General features: G+C 34.1%; 2 protein-coding genes across 3 annotated transcripts; one reads left to right on the forward strand and one right to left on the reverse strand.

Moving 5' to 3' along the window:
* Positions 1–233: 233 nt before the first annotated feature.
* On the forward strand, positions 234–7,633 carry LOC143551067 (uncharacterized). Its single transcript, XM_077041585.1, has 8 exons — positions 234–688; positions 2,652–2,935; positions 3,022–3,150; positions 3,977–4,099; positions 5,755–5,862; positions 5,971–6,149; positions 6,240–6,363; positions 7,456–7,633. Exons 1-7 carry the CDS (start codon positions 265–267, stop codon positions 6,361–6,363), a joined length of 1,371 nt encoding a protein of 456 aa, XP_076897700.1. The 5' UTR covers positions 234–264; the 3' UTR covers positions 7,456–7,633.
* Positions 6,321–11,513, reverse strand: LOC143551068 (peptidyl-prolyl cis-trans isomerase CYP40-like). 2 transcript variants are annotated; one of them, XM_077041586.1, is made up of 9 exons: positions 11,294–11,513; positions 9,899–10,399; positions 9,260–9,347; positions 7,640–7,692; positions 7,464–7,568; positions 7,306–7,381; positions 6,676–6,713; positions 6,523–6,583; positions 6,321–6,390 (listed from the first exon to the last, which is right to left on the reverse strand). In XM_077041586.1, exons 1-8 carry the CDS (start codon positions 11,462–11,464, stop codon positions 6,524–6,526), a joined length of 1,092 nt encoding a protein of 363 aa, XP_076897701.1. In that variant the 5' UTR covers positions 11,465–11,513; the 3' UTR covers positions 6,321–6,390; position 6,523. The 2 variants fall into 2 exon arrangements, 1 of the variants encoding a protein (XP_076897701.1); XR_013138436.1 differs by lacking the exon at positions 6,321–6,390 and having other exon boundaries at positions 7,469–7,568.
* Between the last annotated feature and the right edge of the window lie 8,052 nt (positions 11,514–19,565).

A 19,565-nucleotide genomic window follows, 5' to 3' on the forward strand; every position in this document is an offset into this window, starting at 1 on the left:
ACAACCGTAGTTTACGGTACCAAAACAAAAACAAAATTGGTATTATGTCCATTTTCATTCCGTCTGTGATTTTAACATAATTATATAGATTGAGGATTATTTGAATTTCAGTATATTATCAATACAGTCACTGAGTCACACTTATACACACTCCATTTCCAGTTTCCACCACCACCACCACCACCACCACCACCACCACAGCCTATAATAATAATAATAATAATTATTATTATTATTAATATCTCCGGCAACCACCAACCACCAATGGCTTCTACCAATCGTTCAATCTCTCAGCAAGCATTCAACGACTTAGTAACCGAAAACATAACCGATCTCGGTATGGAACCATCCGAAGCCCTAGCTGACGCAATCGAAACCCTAACTCTTCAAAACGTCGATCTCTCCGGCATTATAACCAATACACTTCCCGGCGAGTCCAATCCAGTTATCCAGGTGTTAGATCGAATCAAACAGCTGGTACACGTGTCCGATTGGACCGAAGAAGCGGTAGGTTTGTTTGAGAGGTTGTTGGAAGTGTTGAGAGATGGTTCGGGGAGTAACCGTGCCGTTGGTTCGAGGAATGGAGGTGTGGAGTTGATGTGTAGTGTGTGTGTGAAAGCAGCTAGGGGTAGTGGATGTGATTCGATGGTCGTATCGGCTTTCGATGCGTTGGCTTTGTTTCTGAATGGTATGATTGTGATTTGTAGTTGTTTTGGTTTTGTGTTAGATTATTTAGATGTGTGTGTGTTGTTTGGTAACCGTGACATAGATTTAGGGATGCACATTTTTTACTGAATACCTGTACCGATTTTAAATGAGCTGAGCTCGACTTAGCTTGAGCTCGACTCGTGAGTTGATGTGTGGTTTGTGTTTGAAAGCGAGTGGTTCGGTAGTAGTCGTATCGGCGGCTTTAGATGCGTTGGCTTTGTTTGTTCATGGTATGATATGATATGATTAGTTAAAAGCTAATTAAATGTATATGTTTAGTTGATAATTGTATTATTAGCTAGCTAATTGTATGTCAACTGTGACTGACTGAGCATAGAATAGAATAGAATGCTTAAATTGTGAATAAGTAGAAAGAGGTCATTAGTCATGTAGTAGTTCTTAGGGGTGCAAACCTAGTCCGAGGTCGTCTCGTTTTGACTTACAAGAGATCGAGCTCGGCTCATCAATAACCAGAGTTATTTTTAACTCCGGTTATTGATAACTGTTTACTTGATAATTGTTTGTATTAGCTAATTGTATATCCTCTGGCAAGGCAACTGTGACTGAGCATAGAATAGAATGCTTAAATTGTGAATAAGTAGAAGGTCATTAGTCATGTAGTTCTTAGGGAAGAGCTCAAGCTCAGCTCGTTTCGAGCTCTTTTCTCGAACTCGGCTCATCAATAATAACCGGAGTTATTTTTGTTTTGTGTTAGATCATTACTTAGCTTTGCTATTGGTGGGATATACTGAGTACGATGATGATGATGATGATGATGTGTTAGATCATTACTATCAGCCTATGTGTGTGTGTATATTCTGACTGAGCATAGAATAGAATGTGAATAAGTAGAAGGTCATTATCCATGTAGTTGTTAGGGGTACAAAACAAACAAGTCAAGCCTGGTCCGAGCTCGACTAGGCTCGAGATCGTCTAGTTTTGACTTACAACATCTCGAGCTCGGGCTTATTTCGAGCTTTTTTTCTTAAAGCTCGAACTCGGCTCATGAGTCATTTTTTGAATAAGCTCAAGCTCGCCTGGTTTAGTATTTGTTAATTAATTACTAATTAGTTTATATACATTGTTAATTAAGCACTATATATATTTTGAGAAAAACCTTAATGAGCGTAAGCTTGGCTCGACCTCAGTGTGAAATTAATACTTAGAAATTCAAAAGAGTTAAAACTTTAAACTTTAAAAGAGTTAAAACTTTAAACTTTAAAGTAAATTAGACTTGTTAAGGCTTGACGAGCCTAAACGTTCTTCTCATACAAGGCTCAAGCTCGGGCTTGATATGTACACGAGCTTTATTTGAGGCCCGGGCTTGATATCGCTCGGCATGTTTCAAGCTTTTATTTTGATTTGATCTCGAGTAGCCCACAAACGGCTTGGCTTGTTTGAACCCCTAAGATTTAACTTTACAACCTTAATATGTTGTGATCTTTAAACTGAATTACGAATAGATCACAATTTGCAATGCGAAGTCTTGAAGACTTGAAGGTTTTGGCAATGCTATCCAGTTTATACATTAATAGGGCAAACCGTATGAAATGGAAATGAAATTTACGGTTTACACCTTATCCCGATCGTAATAGATCCCATATTGCCAATTTTAGGAACCAAATTACATTTTATTACCTGTTGTAGCAATGAATAACCTATTAAAAAGATAGCAATATAGCATGCCATTTTTTGCTTAGTTTTAAAAACTTATTTCTTGTTTTAGTATTGTAGTACATTTGTTTATGTCTTTTGTCTTTTGATATGATCTAATAATCACTTTTAAATATAACATAATAAGTATATTAAGTAAGTAGATTAGTTAAAATGTGGTTGGTAGCTAAAATCGTTAATAAATCATAAGTAGTTTCTATTTTGCATTTAGTTTAGCACATGTTGCTAAAATGAGGAAAACGTGTAAAGTTTGTTTCTATTTCATGCAGATCTTCAAAGTACAGAAACATTTAGGCAAAGTGGAGGACCAAATATGTTGATGGAGATTCTAACCAAAGAAACGGAAAATGTGAATATTTTGAACAGTGGTTTTTCTGTTGTTGCTGCTGCTTCAACCGGTAATGAGGTTATTAAGGAATCTTTTGTGGAATTACACATAGATGAGTTAATGGTTACAATTATGAAGAAACATAACAAAGTATGCATTCCTAGTTTATACGATGCTATTAGAGTACTTTTGGCTGCTGATGATAACCGTGTAGTGGCTTCACAAGTAAGTTAGCCTATGGTTCAATATTTTGGAGTTTATCCTATAATTTGTGTGTTGTTAAAACAGATTCTTTATGTTTGTATTTTTAGGTTTATGGGTATGCTCGACAATTTGCCAAAGTTGGAATTGCTGAAGCTCTTGTCGAGTCATTGAATTATGGAATTAACTCACCGAGTCTTGTATCGGCAACTATTGCACTAAAAGCCGTTGCAGTGAATGTGAGTGCTATATTCCAAATGCTAATGAAATTTGTGTTTCATGCATCTATGAAATAGAAACGACTTTTAATTTTTTCCCATTTTAGCAACCCAATTGCAATTATGTGCAAACTAGAAACCAATTTAGAATATAATTCTTGCACTTTTTCCTTGTTTAAAGACAAGATCTTTTGTGTAATGAAGCATGATGACTTGTATAAATTCAAAGTTTAAAACTTTGATAGCTTAGTTTCTGAATAGTATATAGTGAATTTTACTTACTATGAAAAATAATCTATGTGCTAAGATTTTTATATCGAGCCGGGGGTCTCACCGGAAGCAGCCTCTCTATCCCTATGGGATAGAAGTAAGGCTGTCTACATCTTACCCTCCTCAGACCCTACCATAGCATTGCTATTGGTGGGATATACTGAGTACGATGATGATGATGATGATGATGATGATGATGATGATGATGATGATGATGATGATGATGATGATGATGATGATGATAAGTTATGTATTGGTTGTTTAGAATTTTGGGTGTTACACTAGTGTATAGCATGAAAGGTCATGTGTTCAAATCCCATTGTTTGTGTGTTTTATTTAATAAAAGAACTTTCTTTTGTGTTTTATATGAATCATTTTAGTAACTTGTTAATTATTATTCTTTTCTTTGGTCTGTATCAGAGCTTTTGAAAATCAATCCAATTGGTAAAGTTGTTAAATTATTTATCACATAAATAAAAACGTGATTTATTCCTACACGACAATACACACTTGTTATATTCCTATACTATAAGTATAACCAAATGGGTTTATTAATTTTGGTTGTTTCTGGTTTCAGGATGAAATATGCAGGACAGTTGCTGAAAAAGGTGGCATAGATTCATTACTCACTTGTATCGATGACTCTGGTGTACAAGGAAATAAAACTGTGGCTAAAGCTTGTTGCTCCTTATTATCCAAGGTTTGTCCAAATAATTATAAAGTTTCACCTTGTATATATATTATCTGATCATTTGATTTAAACAAATTACAAGTTCGTTTCTCACATATTACCAAACTTATAATTTTCATATTTCCTATATTGACAAAAATAATGTTTTATATGTTAAGCATGCATGCCTAGAGCTTCAAAGCTTTTGATTAAACTTTAAAGCTTTTGACACATATCCCTGAAACTACTAAAAAAATCAACTTTATATGATATTCAAAACATGTGTATGTGGATTTAGGGGCATTCTTGTCATCTTTTGCTCTTAAAGAGATTTTATTCATTTGATTTAGTACTTAGGGATGATGTTATTTGAAGTCACCAAGTATCCTACTTTTTTCGTTAAGGCCACCTGCGTATTGAAACTACTTTATAGTTTATACACCATCCAAGTATGTATCCGATTTCATTCATTTTAAATCAAGTTAGAAACATGTCAGATGACGAAAATGCCTTTAATTTTGTGTTGAGAAGACAGAAAATTTTAAAGTTATAAGCCTATAAGTTGAGGACGCCCCATTAAAGGTCATTTTTATTTTTAATAATTTTAAGGCAGTTTTGATCATCCAACATGTTTTAATCATATATTGGTAAACAAAAAATGAAACCAACATGTTTTTAGCTATAATGTGATGACACCACATCAAAGGTAATCTTGGTTTTAAAGTACGTTAGGTCATTTTCATCATCCAACACGTTTTTAGCCTGAATTGGTAAAAATGAAACCATACAAATGTTTCGCCATCTGGGTGGCCTAAAGTAGTCTTCATATATGCATCGCCTTGATAAGAAAAGTTGAATATTGGGTGGCCTTTATAGTTACGAAATGACAAAAATAGCCCTAACATAAAAGCTTTTGCCACATCTATATTTATGAAATGACAAAAATCCATGAATCTATTATCTACTTAAAAAATTTAACCTTAGATGGATTGTCGAAAAATATTTAGGTACATTTAGTGGCAATGTTATTACTTTATGCTTCTTAACATATTAAATAGGGGTGAGCAGAAAACGAATTAATCGAACCAAAACCGAATTAACCAAAAAAAACTGAACCGAAGCATTAACCGACGGTTAATTTTTTGTTTTTTTGAAAAACCGAATTTTCGGTTTAGGTTCGGTTTACATTTTTAAAAAACCGAAAGAACCGAACCAAACCGATTGATTGTGATGAAGATGATGAAGACTGAGACTATACTTTAAATATGAACAAGATGATGAATAAAGATTAGAACTAAACTTTCTAGTTTTTTTTTATTAAGAGCTTTGTTGAATTTTAAACTTTATTACTCTTAACAACTTTGTATTCGTATGGTTCCACGTAACATGCGTCTATTTTTGTTTTTTGTATTTAATATATTTGTGGTACTCTAATACACTCTTACAAGCTTAAAATTATCATCTTCATTTTTAAATTTTTTTTGCAATGTCTACACATAATTGAAAAAAACCAACTATAACCGAACCGAAACCGAAAATAACCTAAAACCCGAAAACCGAAAAAACCGAAACTGAACGGTTTGTATTTTCAAAAAACCGATGAATTCGGTTTCGGTTTCACCTAACCGTGCACAGCCCTAAATTATAACATCCCTTGGTATAATAAACATATGGTACTTAATTAGTTGGCAGGAAGCGACTTCAACAAGAGTGCCATTGTTGAAAAAGGAGGGTTAAAAAGGCTCATCACACTTTCTAGCAGACTCGCCGATGATTCATCCGTCCTCCAAGAGGTAAAACTTATATAAAATATATCAAAATATAATTTCACATTAATTAATGGAATTTTTTCTAGCATTTTTATTACAACTTAAGATGAAGTACACATGTCGCAAATCCAGGTGATGACCATCATATGCACCCTGTGCTTGCGATCACCCGCAACCGCATCTTTGGCAATGGAAGCAGGAGCCGGAGACCTTGCTATCCAATCAATGCAAAGGTTTCCTAACTCGTATCAACTGCAGAAAAACGCTTGCCTTATGATCCGTAATCTTGTCGCCAGAAATCCCGAAAACAGGTGGATTATTAATTTATTATTCCTTGCCACTGATTATATTGATTTCATTTTTAAAATATTTTTTGTGAAAAATGTTTTTTTTTCTGACAGGCCGGTTTTATTGAGTAATGGTATTGAGAAGATAATAAGGAATGCTAAGGAAAGTCACAAAAGCTGTCGAGATGCAGCCATTGCTGCTCTTCGAGACTTGGGGCTTGACAACTACAACTCTTAGGTGCGCCACTCGAACATATTTCATCGCCTGAAAAACGATAATATTGTTTTCATTTAAAACTTTGATGTGATATAATAGATATATGTGATTCTTGTGTTGAGTTGATGAGGTTTATAAAACATTTTTTTTTCAGTGGTGTCAAACCTCGAAAGTACGAACCTTATTTTGACGAAAAATAATTGGCGTATGCTGCCTTCTCTTTCTTGAGTCTATTCGCAACCTATAGGTGTTGTATTTTATTTAATTATTTTAGGTAACCGTTGGAACCAACAATATGTTAAATATTAAATAAACGCAACATGGATAACATACTATCTCTTTTGCTGCGTTTAGCTCCCTTCTTATTCCAGCTGCAAACATATATTGAAATTTAGTCAACCTTATATTGATTAATGCCAAAATATCATTTCGCCCTCTCAAAACACTAAAAGTTTATTATTTTTAAGATTATAAAGTAAGCTGCGGTTTTCGGCCCTGTGGTTTGTCCGAATCTGTGGTTTTAGTCCAATAGTTTTAAATCTGCGATTCTGTCCCTGTGGTTTCATTTCACTTGCAATTAAACCCGACCCCACTAACCCGTTAAGTCTGGTCGTTAAACCCATCAGCGTGTCCCTCACGTGATGGGCAGTTTTGTCCTTTTTCTCCCCAAATAAATCCTAACCCTAATTCGCAAGCCCATTCGCGTGAGCGGTTGAGGTGTATTTAGAGAAAAAATGGACAAAATTGCCCCGCATGTGAGGGGCACGCTAATGAGTTTAACGCTCAAACTTAACGGGGTTAGTGGGTCAGGTTTAATTGCAAGTGAAATGAAACCACAGGGAAAAAAATCCAGATTTTAAACTATTGGACAAAAATTGCATATTTGGACAAACCACGGGGACGGAAACCGCAGTTTACTCAAGATTATATTATATATGAAGTTTTGGAACGCGAGGGTCTAACCGTCATTTGGCTCGAGCTCTTTAGCTTTCTTGAAACTTTGTATTGCCTTATCTACCTCATTGAGTGCCATATACGCCTGCATGATACGATTAATATTTTTTTTATATTAATATGAAATACATGGATTCTAATTAACTGTTTTTGATCTAGTTACCGACCTGACCTTGGCGAAACCAAGCCTTCGCGTTGTTTTCACCGTCACGCGTTGCGAATTCGATGTCGATTAATGCTCCGTTTGCATCCCCAAGTTTCAGTTTACAAGCCTGATGATAATGAAATGTGTTCACAAGTTTTGTTTTGAATCTTGGTTATGTGATTGATTATTGTTACTTACAGCACTGTTTGTGAATATCTGTGCCTTCTTTCGCCCCACGGAAATAGTTCCTTCTGCAAATTATTATCGAGACAACGACTTGAAATATTAAGTACTCGATTACAGTTTTTATATTTTTAATAGTTTCAAATTTTTATATTAATATATTTTGCTTAATTTGCGGGTATCGGCTATCGCCTAATACGCATGTCTCAATCCTGCAAACATTTTAAACTAGTCGCAAAAGACCCATTATCCATCTCGAATGTTTATAATATCATTTGGTTAAAAAAAGTTATCTATTAGGATTCAGATTGTCGATCTTAAGCTTACCCTAAAAATAATTATACAATTTTAATTAGGATACTATCATATTAAGCATCTCAAATCTTTTGGGTTCTTTTGTCATCCCTATCCTCGCGTTTCATAAAAGTGTGTTGGAATATACAAAAAGGTTAAACCCTACAAAAAATTTTAAACTAAGCTCAAAAGACCCGTTACCCATCTTGAATGTTTATAATCTCATGTGGTTAAAAAAAAGTTATCTATTGGGATTCAGATTGCCTAATCCCGAACTTAAACTTACCCTAAAAATCAATTATACCGTTTTAATTAGGACACTATCATATTACGCGTCTCAAATCTTTTGGGTTCTTTTGCCATCCCTACCCTCGCGTTTCATAAAAGTGCGTTGGAATATACAAACTTAGACCCTCCAAAAAAATTTAAACTAATCTTAAAAGACCTGTTACCCATCTCAAATGTTTATAATCTCAGGTTAAAAAAAAGTTATCTATTGGGATTTAGATTGCTTGATCCTGTTCTTAAACTTGCCTTATAAAATCAATTATAAAGTTTTAATTAGGATACTATCATATTGCGCGTCTCAAATCTTTTGGATTCTTTTGCCATCCATACTCTCGTGTTTCATAGAAATGCGTTGGAATATAAACTTAATATAAACTTAGACCCTTTAAAGAAAATAAGTTGTAGTTGGGAAATGAATATGTAAAAAGTTGATACCCAATAAAAATCTCTTTATAAGTACAAAAAGTTAAAAAGTAAAAAGTGGGTGAAGTATGTGCATGTGCTACCTAGAAACATGATTTTTCAATTAGCCCACATGTAGTGGGCGACAAAACCATAAAAAATAAGGCGATTTTTTTGTTGAACACCGCCCCCAGGTGATAAATGGAACGATAGAGGGGGGGGTGTTTTGTCGCTAATTATTGTTTGATTAATATTATTATATTTTTGTGTGTGTGGTATATATATATGTGTGTGTGTATGTATATATATATATATATTATTCTACAACACCCCTAAAACAAAAACCCATCATTTTTGCTGATTGGGTATCATATGATACAAAACGCCCCATTTTGTAGCCTCTTCATTACACATAGCCGTAGGAACCAGTTTGACAAGAACCATAACTAGTTTCAACCTTAATCGTAGGGTAGAAACCGGGTTGGGAACCCTCCATTAAAACCAGTAAAAACCGAACTAAATCGGTCGAACGGAACCTTTTTGAAACTGAACCTATCCTTTTCCGCTTGAAAACGAGTTTGGAACCGGTTTTGACTTTTCTTGTAAAAAAAAGGCAAATAAATAATAAAATGAATAAAAATTTTAGTCTACCTTCACAGATTCCTTCTTTATCCCAGCAAACATCCAAATACCTCACAGCTTTCTTATACTTTCTAAGAGCCATTTTATAATCTTGCTTCTGCACTTAAATCTTCAAAAAATAAGAATTTAAACTACTGACGGCAAATGTTAACACGAACTGAACCTAACACAAAAAAAACATGTTTTGGGCTACTAGCACGGCCCATTAAATATGGGTCGGGTTCGAGTTTAGCTGAATCAAATCAGGTTAACCTATTTAAATGTTAAAAATATTATAATTAATATTTTTTTTTTTTTTTTCGTTTACTTATTTTCTCGACACGAAAAAAAAACATGTTTTGGGCTTACTAGCACGGCCCGTTAAATATGGGTCGGGGTCGAGTTGAGCTGTATCAAATCAGGTTGACCTGTTAACCTGTGTAAATACTAAAAAAAATTATAATTAATTTTTTGTTTTTTTTTCGTTTACTTATTTTCTCTACCGACTCCACATTATAACCATTTTGTTTTCATTTTTTTTTTGTTTAAATGGGTCAAACATATCGTGTTAGGTTGGCCCAAATTTATTATTTGACACGAATAATAATATGGGCCAGATTCATGTTGCACATTTCAACCCGTCAACCCATCACTTAACTAATCAACAACCTTAAAAGCTTCATTCCCACAAGCCCGAATCGAATCCACAGCACCAAACCACCACGAGACCTGACTCGGCCCGCTATCCACATCAGCGGGCCAGTCAGGGTACTCGTCACCGTCTTTAAAAAAATTCCCAACCCCGTCATCCTCCCCGTCTTTAATCTCCCCACAATCCTCAACAACAACATCAACAACGGGCCGATCATCGTCATCAGTCTCGACATGTTCAATCGCCTTAACGGTCCCCATTCCCTTAACCACTTTCCCAAACACAACATACTTCCCATCCAAATTCGGGGTTCGGGTTGTGGTAATAAGAAACTTGGACCCATTCGTGTTCGGGCCCGAATTAACCATTGACAACATTCCTTTTCTTTCGTGTTTTAAATCGAAATTCTCATCGTCGAATGTGGGCCCGTAGATTGACTCTCCGCCTGTACCGTCACCCGCGGTTATGTCTCCACCTTCTATTTTCGAGCTTTTGATCAACCGGTGGAATTTAACTCCCTGAAAACCAATTAAAAATAAAAAAAAATGTTGTAGACTGAACTCGGGATGAGATCGGTACTGTACTAAAAAATACAGATACAGAAAATGAGTGAAACCATATAATACCCAATTCCATACTTATTTTAGGTTCGGTACTTATCGGTATCAGTGCCATTAAAAATACTGAAAAATAACAAAGTGAATGGTACCAATACCGAAAACATGAAAATCAGGTACCACTACCATATGTGTTTCGATTTTCGGTCGATATCGGTACAATTAAATATTACAGAAAATTCAAAAACTGAATAGCACTAATGCCGGAAACATGAAAATCGAGTACCGGTTGTGTTCAGTTTGGTACCGATCAGCATCTTTACCATTAAAAATACCGAAAGATATTGAAACTGAATGGTACCAACACCGAAAACATGAAAAGTGAGTACACAGCCGGTACCAATTGTTTGGTATTCGGTATCCGTACCATTAACAATACTGAAAAATATCGAAACTGAATGATACCGATACAGGAGACATGAAAATCAAGTACCTGTACCGGTACCAATTGGGTGGTGTTTGGTATTGGTACCATTTAAAGTACAAAAAAAACATATCAAAACTGAATGGTACCGATACTGAAAACATGAATCAAGTACTAGGTACGATTGTGTTCGATCAGTACCATTAATAAATACCGAAAGTGAATGTACCAATTCCGAAAACATGAAAATCCTATACCGGTTCGATATCATACCATTAAAATATCGAAAAATTCAAAACTGGAAGGTACCGGTACCAAAAACATGAAAATCTAGTATCCGACACCGGTACAGATTGTGTTAGGTACCATACTTGTACAGTACCAGTACTCAGTAAAAAAATGTTCATCCCTATATTGAATTAAATATTGACCTTATAGTGAAGTGGAACACCAGTGATGGGGCTGGTACCTTTCTCCCCAGTACAAAGTGCCCGGAAATTTTCTGCGGTTTTCGGGACAATTTCGGTGAACAATTCGACAACGATTCGGCCTTCTAATTCGCCACCGATGCTAATGTCTAAATAACATCTGTGTCTCTTCATGTTATGGTGGTTTGAGAGTGTAATTGAGTTGAATAAGAAGAAGAAATGAAACCATGAAAGAAGAAGAAATGAAACCATGAAATGAAACTATGGTGTGTGTTGTGTATATATATATGAATGAATGAATAATAATATAATAATGGAATATTGGTTTATATTAAACCCAACTATTGTATGTTGGTCACTGCCAGTCTCAATTAGCGAATTGGCTGTTGACGGTCCCAACTTTTGACGTATACGTTTCTAACAGTTTGTGACTAACAGAATCCTAACGTCGTTAGTTGCAGTTTGCCAGAAAAACGTTTTTTTGCCGGAAACCTCACGTTTTTACCCGAAAAGTCAACATTTCCGTCCCAAATTCTTGGTAACTTTGTATCAGACCGGTAGAAACTTTTTTCTAGTAAAAGCCTCAATTATTGAGGTCGCCGGAACCCTGAAACTATCGTTGGAATCGGTTGATGGTGCTCAAGTGGTGGTGGTTGGTTGACGGTGAGTCAATTGGTGGTGGTGGGAGTGTTCAGGTGGTGTTTTCCAGCAAAAATGTGACTTTTCTGGGCAAAAACGTTTTTCCAGCGACCTGTAACTAACGGCGTTATGATTCTGTTAGTCGTGAATTGTTAGGAACAAGTACGTTAAAAGTTGAGACTGTCAGCAGCTAATTCGTTGACTGGGACCGGCATGACCAAAAGTTGATAATTAGGATTAATAATAATAATAATAATAATAATAATATAAAAAGACAAGGTGACACTCTTGTCTCCTGTTGGTCCTTGTTTCGTTTTGTTTCAGTGTTTGTTTCCACATTTTTCATTGGTCTTCTTTTTTACCAAATTGGTCCATGTATTATTTACTTTTGATGGAAAAGTACTGTCAATAATACTTCTTTTACGTCATTAAAACCGTGCGTAGTGAACGTCATACTCAACAAAAACTTGCTCAAAGGGTGGGAGAACATTGCCTTTGGGTGCCTTGGATGGAAATGGGGTGGGGGCGCTCTCACGCAGCGCTGAACAGGGGAAGAAGTTGGTTAATGATTGACGGGTTGAATTTAGTTGGTTTATTTTTACTATGTTGAAAGGTTATAGGCTCTCATGAATATCTGTTAATGATGAGAAAATCAGCATAATAATATTATTTTTGTTATGGTTGTATATTTCGAGATGTTTTTAATGATAAGTATAAGTTTTCGCGTAACGTGTAACATCCCGAAATTTCTAAAGTAATATTTATTATATTATTTTGTCGGGTGAAATAAACGAGTTAGTGGAACGATAATAATAATGGCAAAATATGAAGACTTAGTAGGATAATTAGATGGGATTAGATATGGACCAAAAGGAAATATGGGCCTTCGGTCCATGGGCTTAAGGGAGTATAAATACCCCCTTAAACCCCAATCCTTTCCATTCCATCCATTTTTCCATCCAAATCTCTACACACTCCAAAACACACACAACCCGAACCAAGATCCAAAGGCGAGGACCCGAGCTCGTTGGTGCTAGATCGTCGTGACGAACCAAAGCAACAAGACCAGCTCGTGTTCGTAGTTCGACTCATTTACGGTACGTTTATATCGAGAACTTGTTCGTTTAGGTTTGGATTAGTATAGAAATGATAGATCTGTGTTTGTATGGTAAAAACGAATCCAACAAAGCTAAACTTACTGAAAATGGATATGATTTGATGGGTTAATCGATTGATAAAAGAACCCGTAACCTATATGCCTAAATCGCACCCTTTAAACATCGATGTTAGGTCGATTTGATGGTTGGGGTTTGTAGGCGCTGGTCAGCCTATTCCGTGGATACCTAAATCGAGTTATTTGGTTAAGAAACGAAGATGATTAAGGGATTTAAGGACGAACAGTACCTGCAGCTGGACAACTTCGCCTGCAAGCTAAGTTCGCCTGATGAACTTCGCCTGCAAAGCTAAGTTCGCCTGATGACAACTTCGCCTGCAAAGCTAAGTTCACCTGATGACAACTTCGCTGCAAAGCTAAGTTCGCCTGATGAACTTTGCCTGCAAAGCTAAGTTCGCCTGATGACAACTTCGCCTGCAAAGCTAAGTTCGCCTAAGGTTTAACTTCGCCTAAAGCTAAGTTCGCCTAAGGTTTAACTTCGCCTAAAGCTAAGTTCGCCTAAGGTTTAACTTCGCCTAAAGTCAAGTTCGATTAGAAAATAAATTAAAAACGATAAGTAAAAGTAAGCTAATACTAGGCCACCAGATTAAATCAGGCGAGTATTGATACGTGTAACTTATACAGTCAGCCGAGCTCAGTTAAAGAAGGGATTTACAACTATCGGAGGAAGAAGCAGAGTTCAGGTGAGTTCTAGCCCCATTTATGTGTTATGTTTTCGGGGCTGTGTGCATACTCGATATGTTTGTTAATACGCTTATCCTAAGAGATAAGTGTATGCCTTATGTGAATGATGTGATATGTATGAATGATTGCTTGATGGTACGTGAACGATCTTCGGATATTGCATATACTGTCAGGTTGTAACGCTATGTATAAGGTAAGTATGATATGTATGCTTATGTGTATGAACGTGATAAAGTTAATAAAAGAAGGAAATGATGGTTGTATGGTTGTATGGTTACGAAAAGGGTACCGAGCCCTAATAATACTCGAGGTATGATGTATGGTTGTATGGTAACGAAGAGGGAATCGAACCCTACTAATATTCGAGAACTAGGGAACCGAACCCTACTAATATTCGAGGAAAGAGGGTACCGAGCCCTAATAATACTCGAGGAAAGAGGGTACCGAGCCCTAATAATACTCGAGGAAGGAGGGTACCGAGCCCTAATAATACTCGAGGAATGTAGGGCGTAATGCTCTTTATAACGTAAGATATGAAAGTAAGTTAATACAAAAGAAAGTATGAAAGTATGAAAGTATGAATGAAAGAATATAAGTTTATGTGTATTGTATAGTGTATGATTAACTAGAACTCACTCAGCGTAGCTGACTTTTAGTATGCACGCAGATGAGTAGAATGAGACAGCTAGCTTGAGCGGGCACATGGTGGGCGAATAGGAGACTGGCATCTGAAGACTCAAGATGTTTTAATGTAATTGACGTTTATTTTGAAAGACAAGAATGTTTAATTAAGGCAAGTTTTGGATTGTTGTAACGTTTCATGAAAGTTTTTATATTCCGCGAAAGTTTTAATGAACTCTGATTTGTAAGAACTGTGTTTATGAGTAAATCCGACGCTAAAGTAAAGCTACCGGGTTCGGGGCCTTACATAACGCTTAGGTATAACATTTTTGGATTTGTTTATGGGTATGGTATAGTGTAGATATTGATTATAGAATATAGATTTGTTTGCAGTGTAGTTGAGTATTTGATATTTGATTATAGATATTGAACATACTACCTAAGCCCTTTTTTTAATTTAAATTCCTATATTTCCTTTATATCAAACTAAAAAATAGTATAAAAATAAATGAAAATAAAAATAAAAATAAAAAGAGTTACAATACGTACCACCACCCATTAATAAGTCGATTTTGACAACTTGAGAATTATATTTATGTATTTATTTATAATAAAAGTTAAAAAGAACAAAAACTAAGAAACAACTTCCAATTTCCAGATGACTTAATGAAAATAAAATACAGAAGTCACAATCATGGAATTTAAATAAAAATATTAAATCAAAGCATTGATATCAACTACTAGTAGTAGTTCCACATTTGATTGTTCATCAATATTTCTTGCTTTTTTCATCCATTCCATTTAAGTTTTTCCTAAAAGTTATAATCTTCTTATAAATATATAAAAATGACTTTTCTCAGTTTAATTATAGGAACATAATAATATTGGAAGAAATTGTTGGAGGATCTGCCCACACACGAAACCGAACACACACACAAGTAATAAATGAACACGGGTATTTAACATGATAATGTCTAAACTGATCTACATACACGAGTGACAAATAAGTAATTTTTATTGAGTGACTAACAATTTTACAAGTAGATAAGATTATATATATAAACAACTAGAGTTTGTAACTTATAAAACAAGAAATCTAAGTTGGGCTGTCCTCACCGGTCTCCTCTCTTTACTTCAACTAATAAACCATGCCTAAACAAAAGACCTACGAACCCAACAATTATACCTTTGTATATATGAAATACCTTAAATTATTTAGCATGTTTAATTTATCTCAACAAATAACTAAAAATCAACTTTATTTTCACGTGTCTACTTTATATTCACGTATGTTTTTTATATTTTAAAAAGAGAACGACTTCGTATATTATAAAATATTTATAATATCACATGAATATACAAAGCGGAGTTATGCTATAATCTATTCGTACATGGGTGTAAATCTCATCTGAAATAATCATAGCGATATAATATGTATATGTTGATCAGTTTTTTATGTAAGTAATATAAAACATGATAAATATTAAACCTATGAACCTGTTACAGCATGAAGAGTAGTAACCGCAGCAGGGTATGATTTGGTCGACATGCTTGTCATCTTGATCGAGTTCCCCTTTAGGATGTATAGTTAAGGATTGTTAGGATTCTTGAGAGGAACCCGGTTTAGGAGAGAGGAGGCACACAAAATTATAATGTGTGTGTGATTAGGTTATGATGTTAATTTATTCTCTCTATATATACACCCAAGGGAAACCCTTTATTAGCTATTAAGAGTAATATGGCCCATCAACAATTACCAAGCTAATATATAATAAGGTATAATTAAATATTTTGATCTATTAATATATAAATGATAATGATGGCCATATAAATAAATATATAAAATATATTTATTCTTACATTCTCTCACTTGGCCGAGTAATCATTTATTATGAGTATTAGATAAGCCTGATCAGGAGTTAACACTCATTTTAGTTTTAAAATCAAACTGGAGCAGAGAAATACAGTCATTGAATTGAACATCAGCTCAAGACCCCCATTAATCATACTGCAGTCCTTATTTAAAACCTAAGTAGTTATGATCAAAATTTTCAAGTAAACCCTTCAGAACGTTTGATTTGTATATTTAATTCGTCTATATGTCATTATGCATGCAGAACATATTAAGAGACGTACAAAATCAAAACTGATGAGAAAATTTAATAGTTAATCATTCATAGTACGATATGCAGTTGTACGTGGTCATTAATAAACCCCTCATGATTATAAGCACTTTCATAATACTTATGGATAATAGACCTTTAGTTATAGGATCCTTAAGCATATCATGAATGTATTCGATATGAAAATTTAGATTCCTCAATTCGTTCATAAACGAATAATTAATTTCATATCAAAATTTAATGCAGCACCTATCAAACTGTTACTGTTTGAGAAAACATAGTAGCTGACGTTATCACAATTAGTCTTCAATATATAAGTTATTTGGAGTTTAATAAAACTTATGAGTCCACTAATAAATATTCAACAACATTTATTGACAACAACGTTGTAATTAATCAACATATTATGTTGTTATGACTTAGGTTGTTGTTATCAGTTCATTATGACTCCTCCATGAGATAGATTTATCTACTGACATAAGAATATATCCCGAAAATTACATTTTCTTATCTCTGAATATGACAAAGTTTAGAGTAATATACCGGTTTAAATTCTCACTTCTTCTTTTAAATTATAGTCTTTCGTTTCTTTTAAAGATATTTTAATACTCTTTTAGATGTTTCACATTAATCTAGGCATATTTAGTGTGTTACAATTTTGAGTAATATCTGAACGAGTATAGACTTGAACCTACATAAGGCTTCTACTTAATGAAGCATAAGGTAATAATCTCAATGATCCTATTATCCTCTAAATAGAGCAATATTGTTTGTTACATGTGTAAGGACCCATTTAAGATAAAACTTATAGAACAAAACTAATGTCCCTTCGGGTCTATCTCGGAATGTTATGATATATATTATGTAAGGGATATCTTTGAGATATTTCATATCAAAGTGTGTGAACAATGCTTTGACTTATGTAAGATATACTTGTCAGAAGAATGTCATCTATATAAGGACACGTTTGTTTTTAGTTTCTCCTACTCATCTAGAGGTAGGTACATTAATCCACTTGGTTTTTGATGAAAATAATTGTATAAGTATTTCATAAAATTTTGATGTTTGCATTAACCCATATATGGATTTTATTGACTTATAGACTAAATGTTCATTAACATTCAGTTTATAACATTTAAGTTGTTTTATGAGCATGTAGATATGTAAGCCAGATATTAGGGAAAGTTGTTTTAATGTTCTTCTAACGTAGCTCTTTAACTATTATAAGCTACTTGAACAGTGATGATCCTCAAAGAAATGTTTTATAATATAGGTTATACGATTCTTTGATGATTTATTCCCTTTTGAATCTAACCTTTAATAATCAATTATGCTTCTTAGTATCTTAACGTTTGTGTTAGGATTTATTTTAGTTATGAACACCTTTAGGTGATTCAACCAAATCTCAAAACGTTAGCGACTTATGGAGTCAATTATGATTGATGATAATGGTTTAATTATAAGGGGTATGATTATTAAACTTTCCAACATCCAATTCAACTTTAGTTAGGGAGGTTACATAAGCATCAAATTTAGTAGGTTTTAAAACCTAGATGGCCTCCTAAGTTGATTATTGGGTAATTTTAAAAGTCTCAGTTTTATGGATTAGCTCTTAGTTAGGTTGCTATCATTTTCAGGATTCTAAGTGTGTAAGATTTGGCGCAGTATGGTGTACAAGAGGTGTAATTGGAGTAAAATTTAATATTTCTCTCCCCCCCCCTCCCCACCTCTTGTACTTCTAACAAGTCATTATAATGCTTTTACTGCTCCCACTGACCTTAGAAACCTTTAGGAAATTAGCATACTTAGGGTCAGTATTTAAAGACTAATAGATTCTAACAAAGAAACAAGTTAATAATATAAGTTGTTGCAGTTTCTCTTGGTGAGGATTAATTTAGTAAGAAATCTAAATTTGTCCACGTTTAAGCAACAATGAAACTTTTGTAAGAGTAATAGTAAATTCTAAAGAGATAAATTTTGATGGAGCAGTGTCTTGTACAAGAGGTGTATTTGAGATAATATCAAGTTTTCACTCCCCCACCTCTTGCAAATCTTGTAAGTTATGATTGAGACACTTAAGGGCTCACACTGATCTTTAATATCTCTAGGAAAAATACAAGAGAAGTTTCAATGATGTACATGACGTGGGAATCTGTCATATATATATATTACACTTGATTAGATTCCATTAACGTCTAGATGTCATAATAAACTTAAAGGACATATTTAGAAGAAATCGTATTAAGTATATATGAACAGATCTCTTTAAGACCGCTGACCATAGAATACTGATTAGATACAAGTAAATAGCATTTTAAATGATAAAAGAATTATGTCTGAATATTCCGTTTGAATAAGTTTCACGAATGTCAGTGAAATATAACTTATGGTGGACTCATACTTATTCCTTAAGCCAAGTAATGTTTAGGGCATTTAACACATGATTTAAAATAACTAAGAATGAGATTATATGAAAAATCACCCTCATCAACCATGTCATGATTTCTCATTAAATTTGGTTTTAATAGATGAATATTATAGGTCTCATTTGTATTTCGTTAAATTTTTATTTGCATTATAACAAAAGTTGTGAAAGTATACATTATCATCTAGTTCTATTTTATAAATGTTTCAATCCAGATATTGATAACAAATAATATAAGAGTTTAAGGTAAGAGTGACTTTATGTTGGCTATGCAAACCTTATAACTGTCATAATGTAACTTAAGTATTGATACTAAATTCTGATTAATCTTCAGAATATTTAAGGTATCATAAAGTGTAATTAAAAGACAGTTTATCATGGTTCTAATAACCTTAACATTTAAATTTGTCACTAACACTCATGTTAGTTATTTGTTGATTTCGGGTAAACATATAGAACTAGACTCAACAAATCATGTGTTAATGGGAATATTAGGATTAGCAGACTTATATATCATTATTATACAACTATCAATTGTAGCCAGTTGTTCTTTTGAATTATGGATAGTCTTGTAATGTCTATGCCTAATCTAATGGCATATTTTTGCAA

Source organism: Bidens hawaiensis, unplaced genomic scaffold (genome assembly GCF_021521415.1).
Source record: "Bidens hawaiensis isolate Kalapana, Puna unplaced genomic scaffold, B.hawaiensis_p1.1 tig00016259_1, whole genome shotgun sequence".
Classification (NCBI taxonomy): Eukaryota; Viridiplantae; Streptophyta; class Magnoliopsida; order Asterales; family Asteraceae; genus Bidens; species Bidens hawaiensis.

Bases quoted from the DNA above. Each gene is read 5' to 3' on its own strand.
- LOC143551067 (XM_077041585.1), top strand. From the start codon at position 265: ATGGCTTCTACCAATCGTTCAATCTCTCAGCAAGCATTCAACGACTTA. The intron at 2,936-3,021 runs GTAAGTTAGCCT...TTGTATTTTTAG, and splicing joins ACCGTGTAGTGGCTTCACAA to GTTTATGGGTATGCTCGACA. The intron at 5,863-5,970 runs GTAAAACTTATA...TCGCAAATCCAG, and splicing joins ATTCATCCGTCCTCCAAGAG to GTGATGACCATCATATGCAC.
- LOC143551068 (XM_077041586.1), bottom strand. From the start codon at position 11,464: ATGAAGAGACACAGATGTTATTTAGACATTAGCATCGGTGGCGAATTA. The intron at 10,400-11,293 runs GTCAATATTTAA...ATTGGTTTTCAG, and splicing joins GTGTTCCACTTCACTATAAG to GGAGTTAAATTCCACCGGTT. The intron at 6,584-6,675 runs GTATGTTATCCA...CAACACCTATAG, and splicing joins TAAACGCAGCAAAAGAGATA to GTTGCGAATAGACTCAAGAA.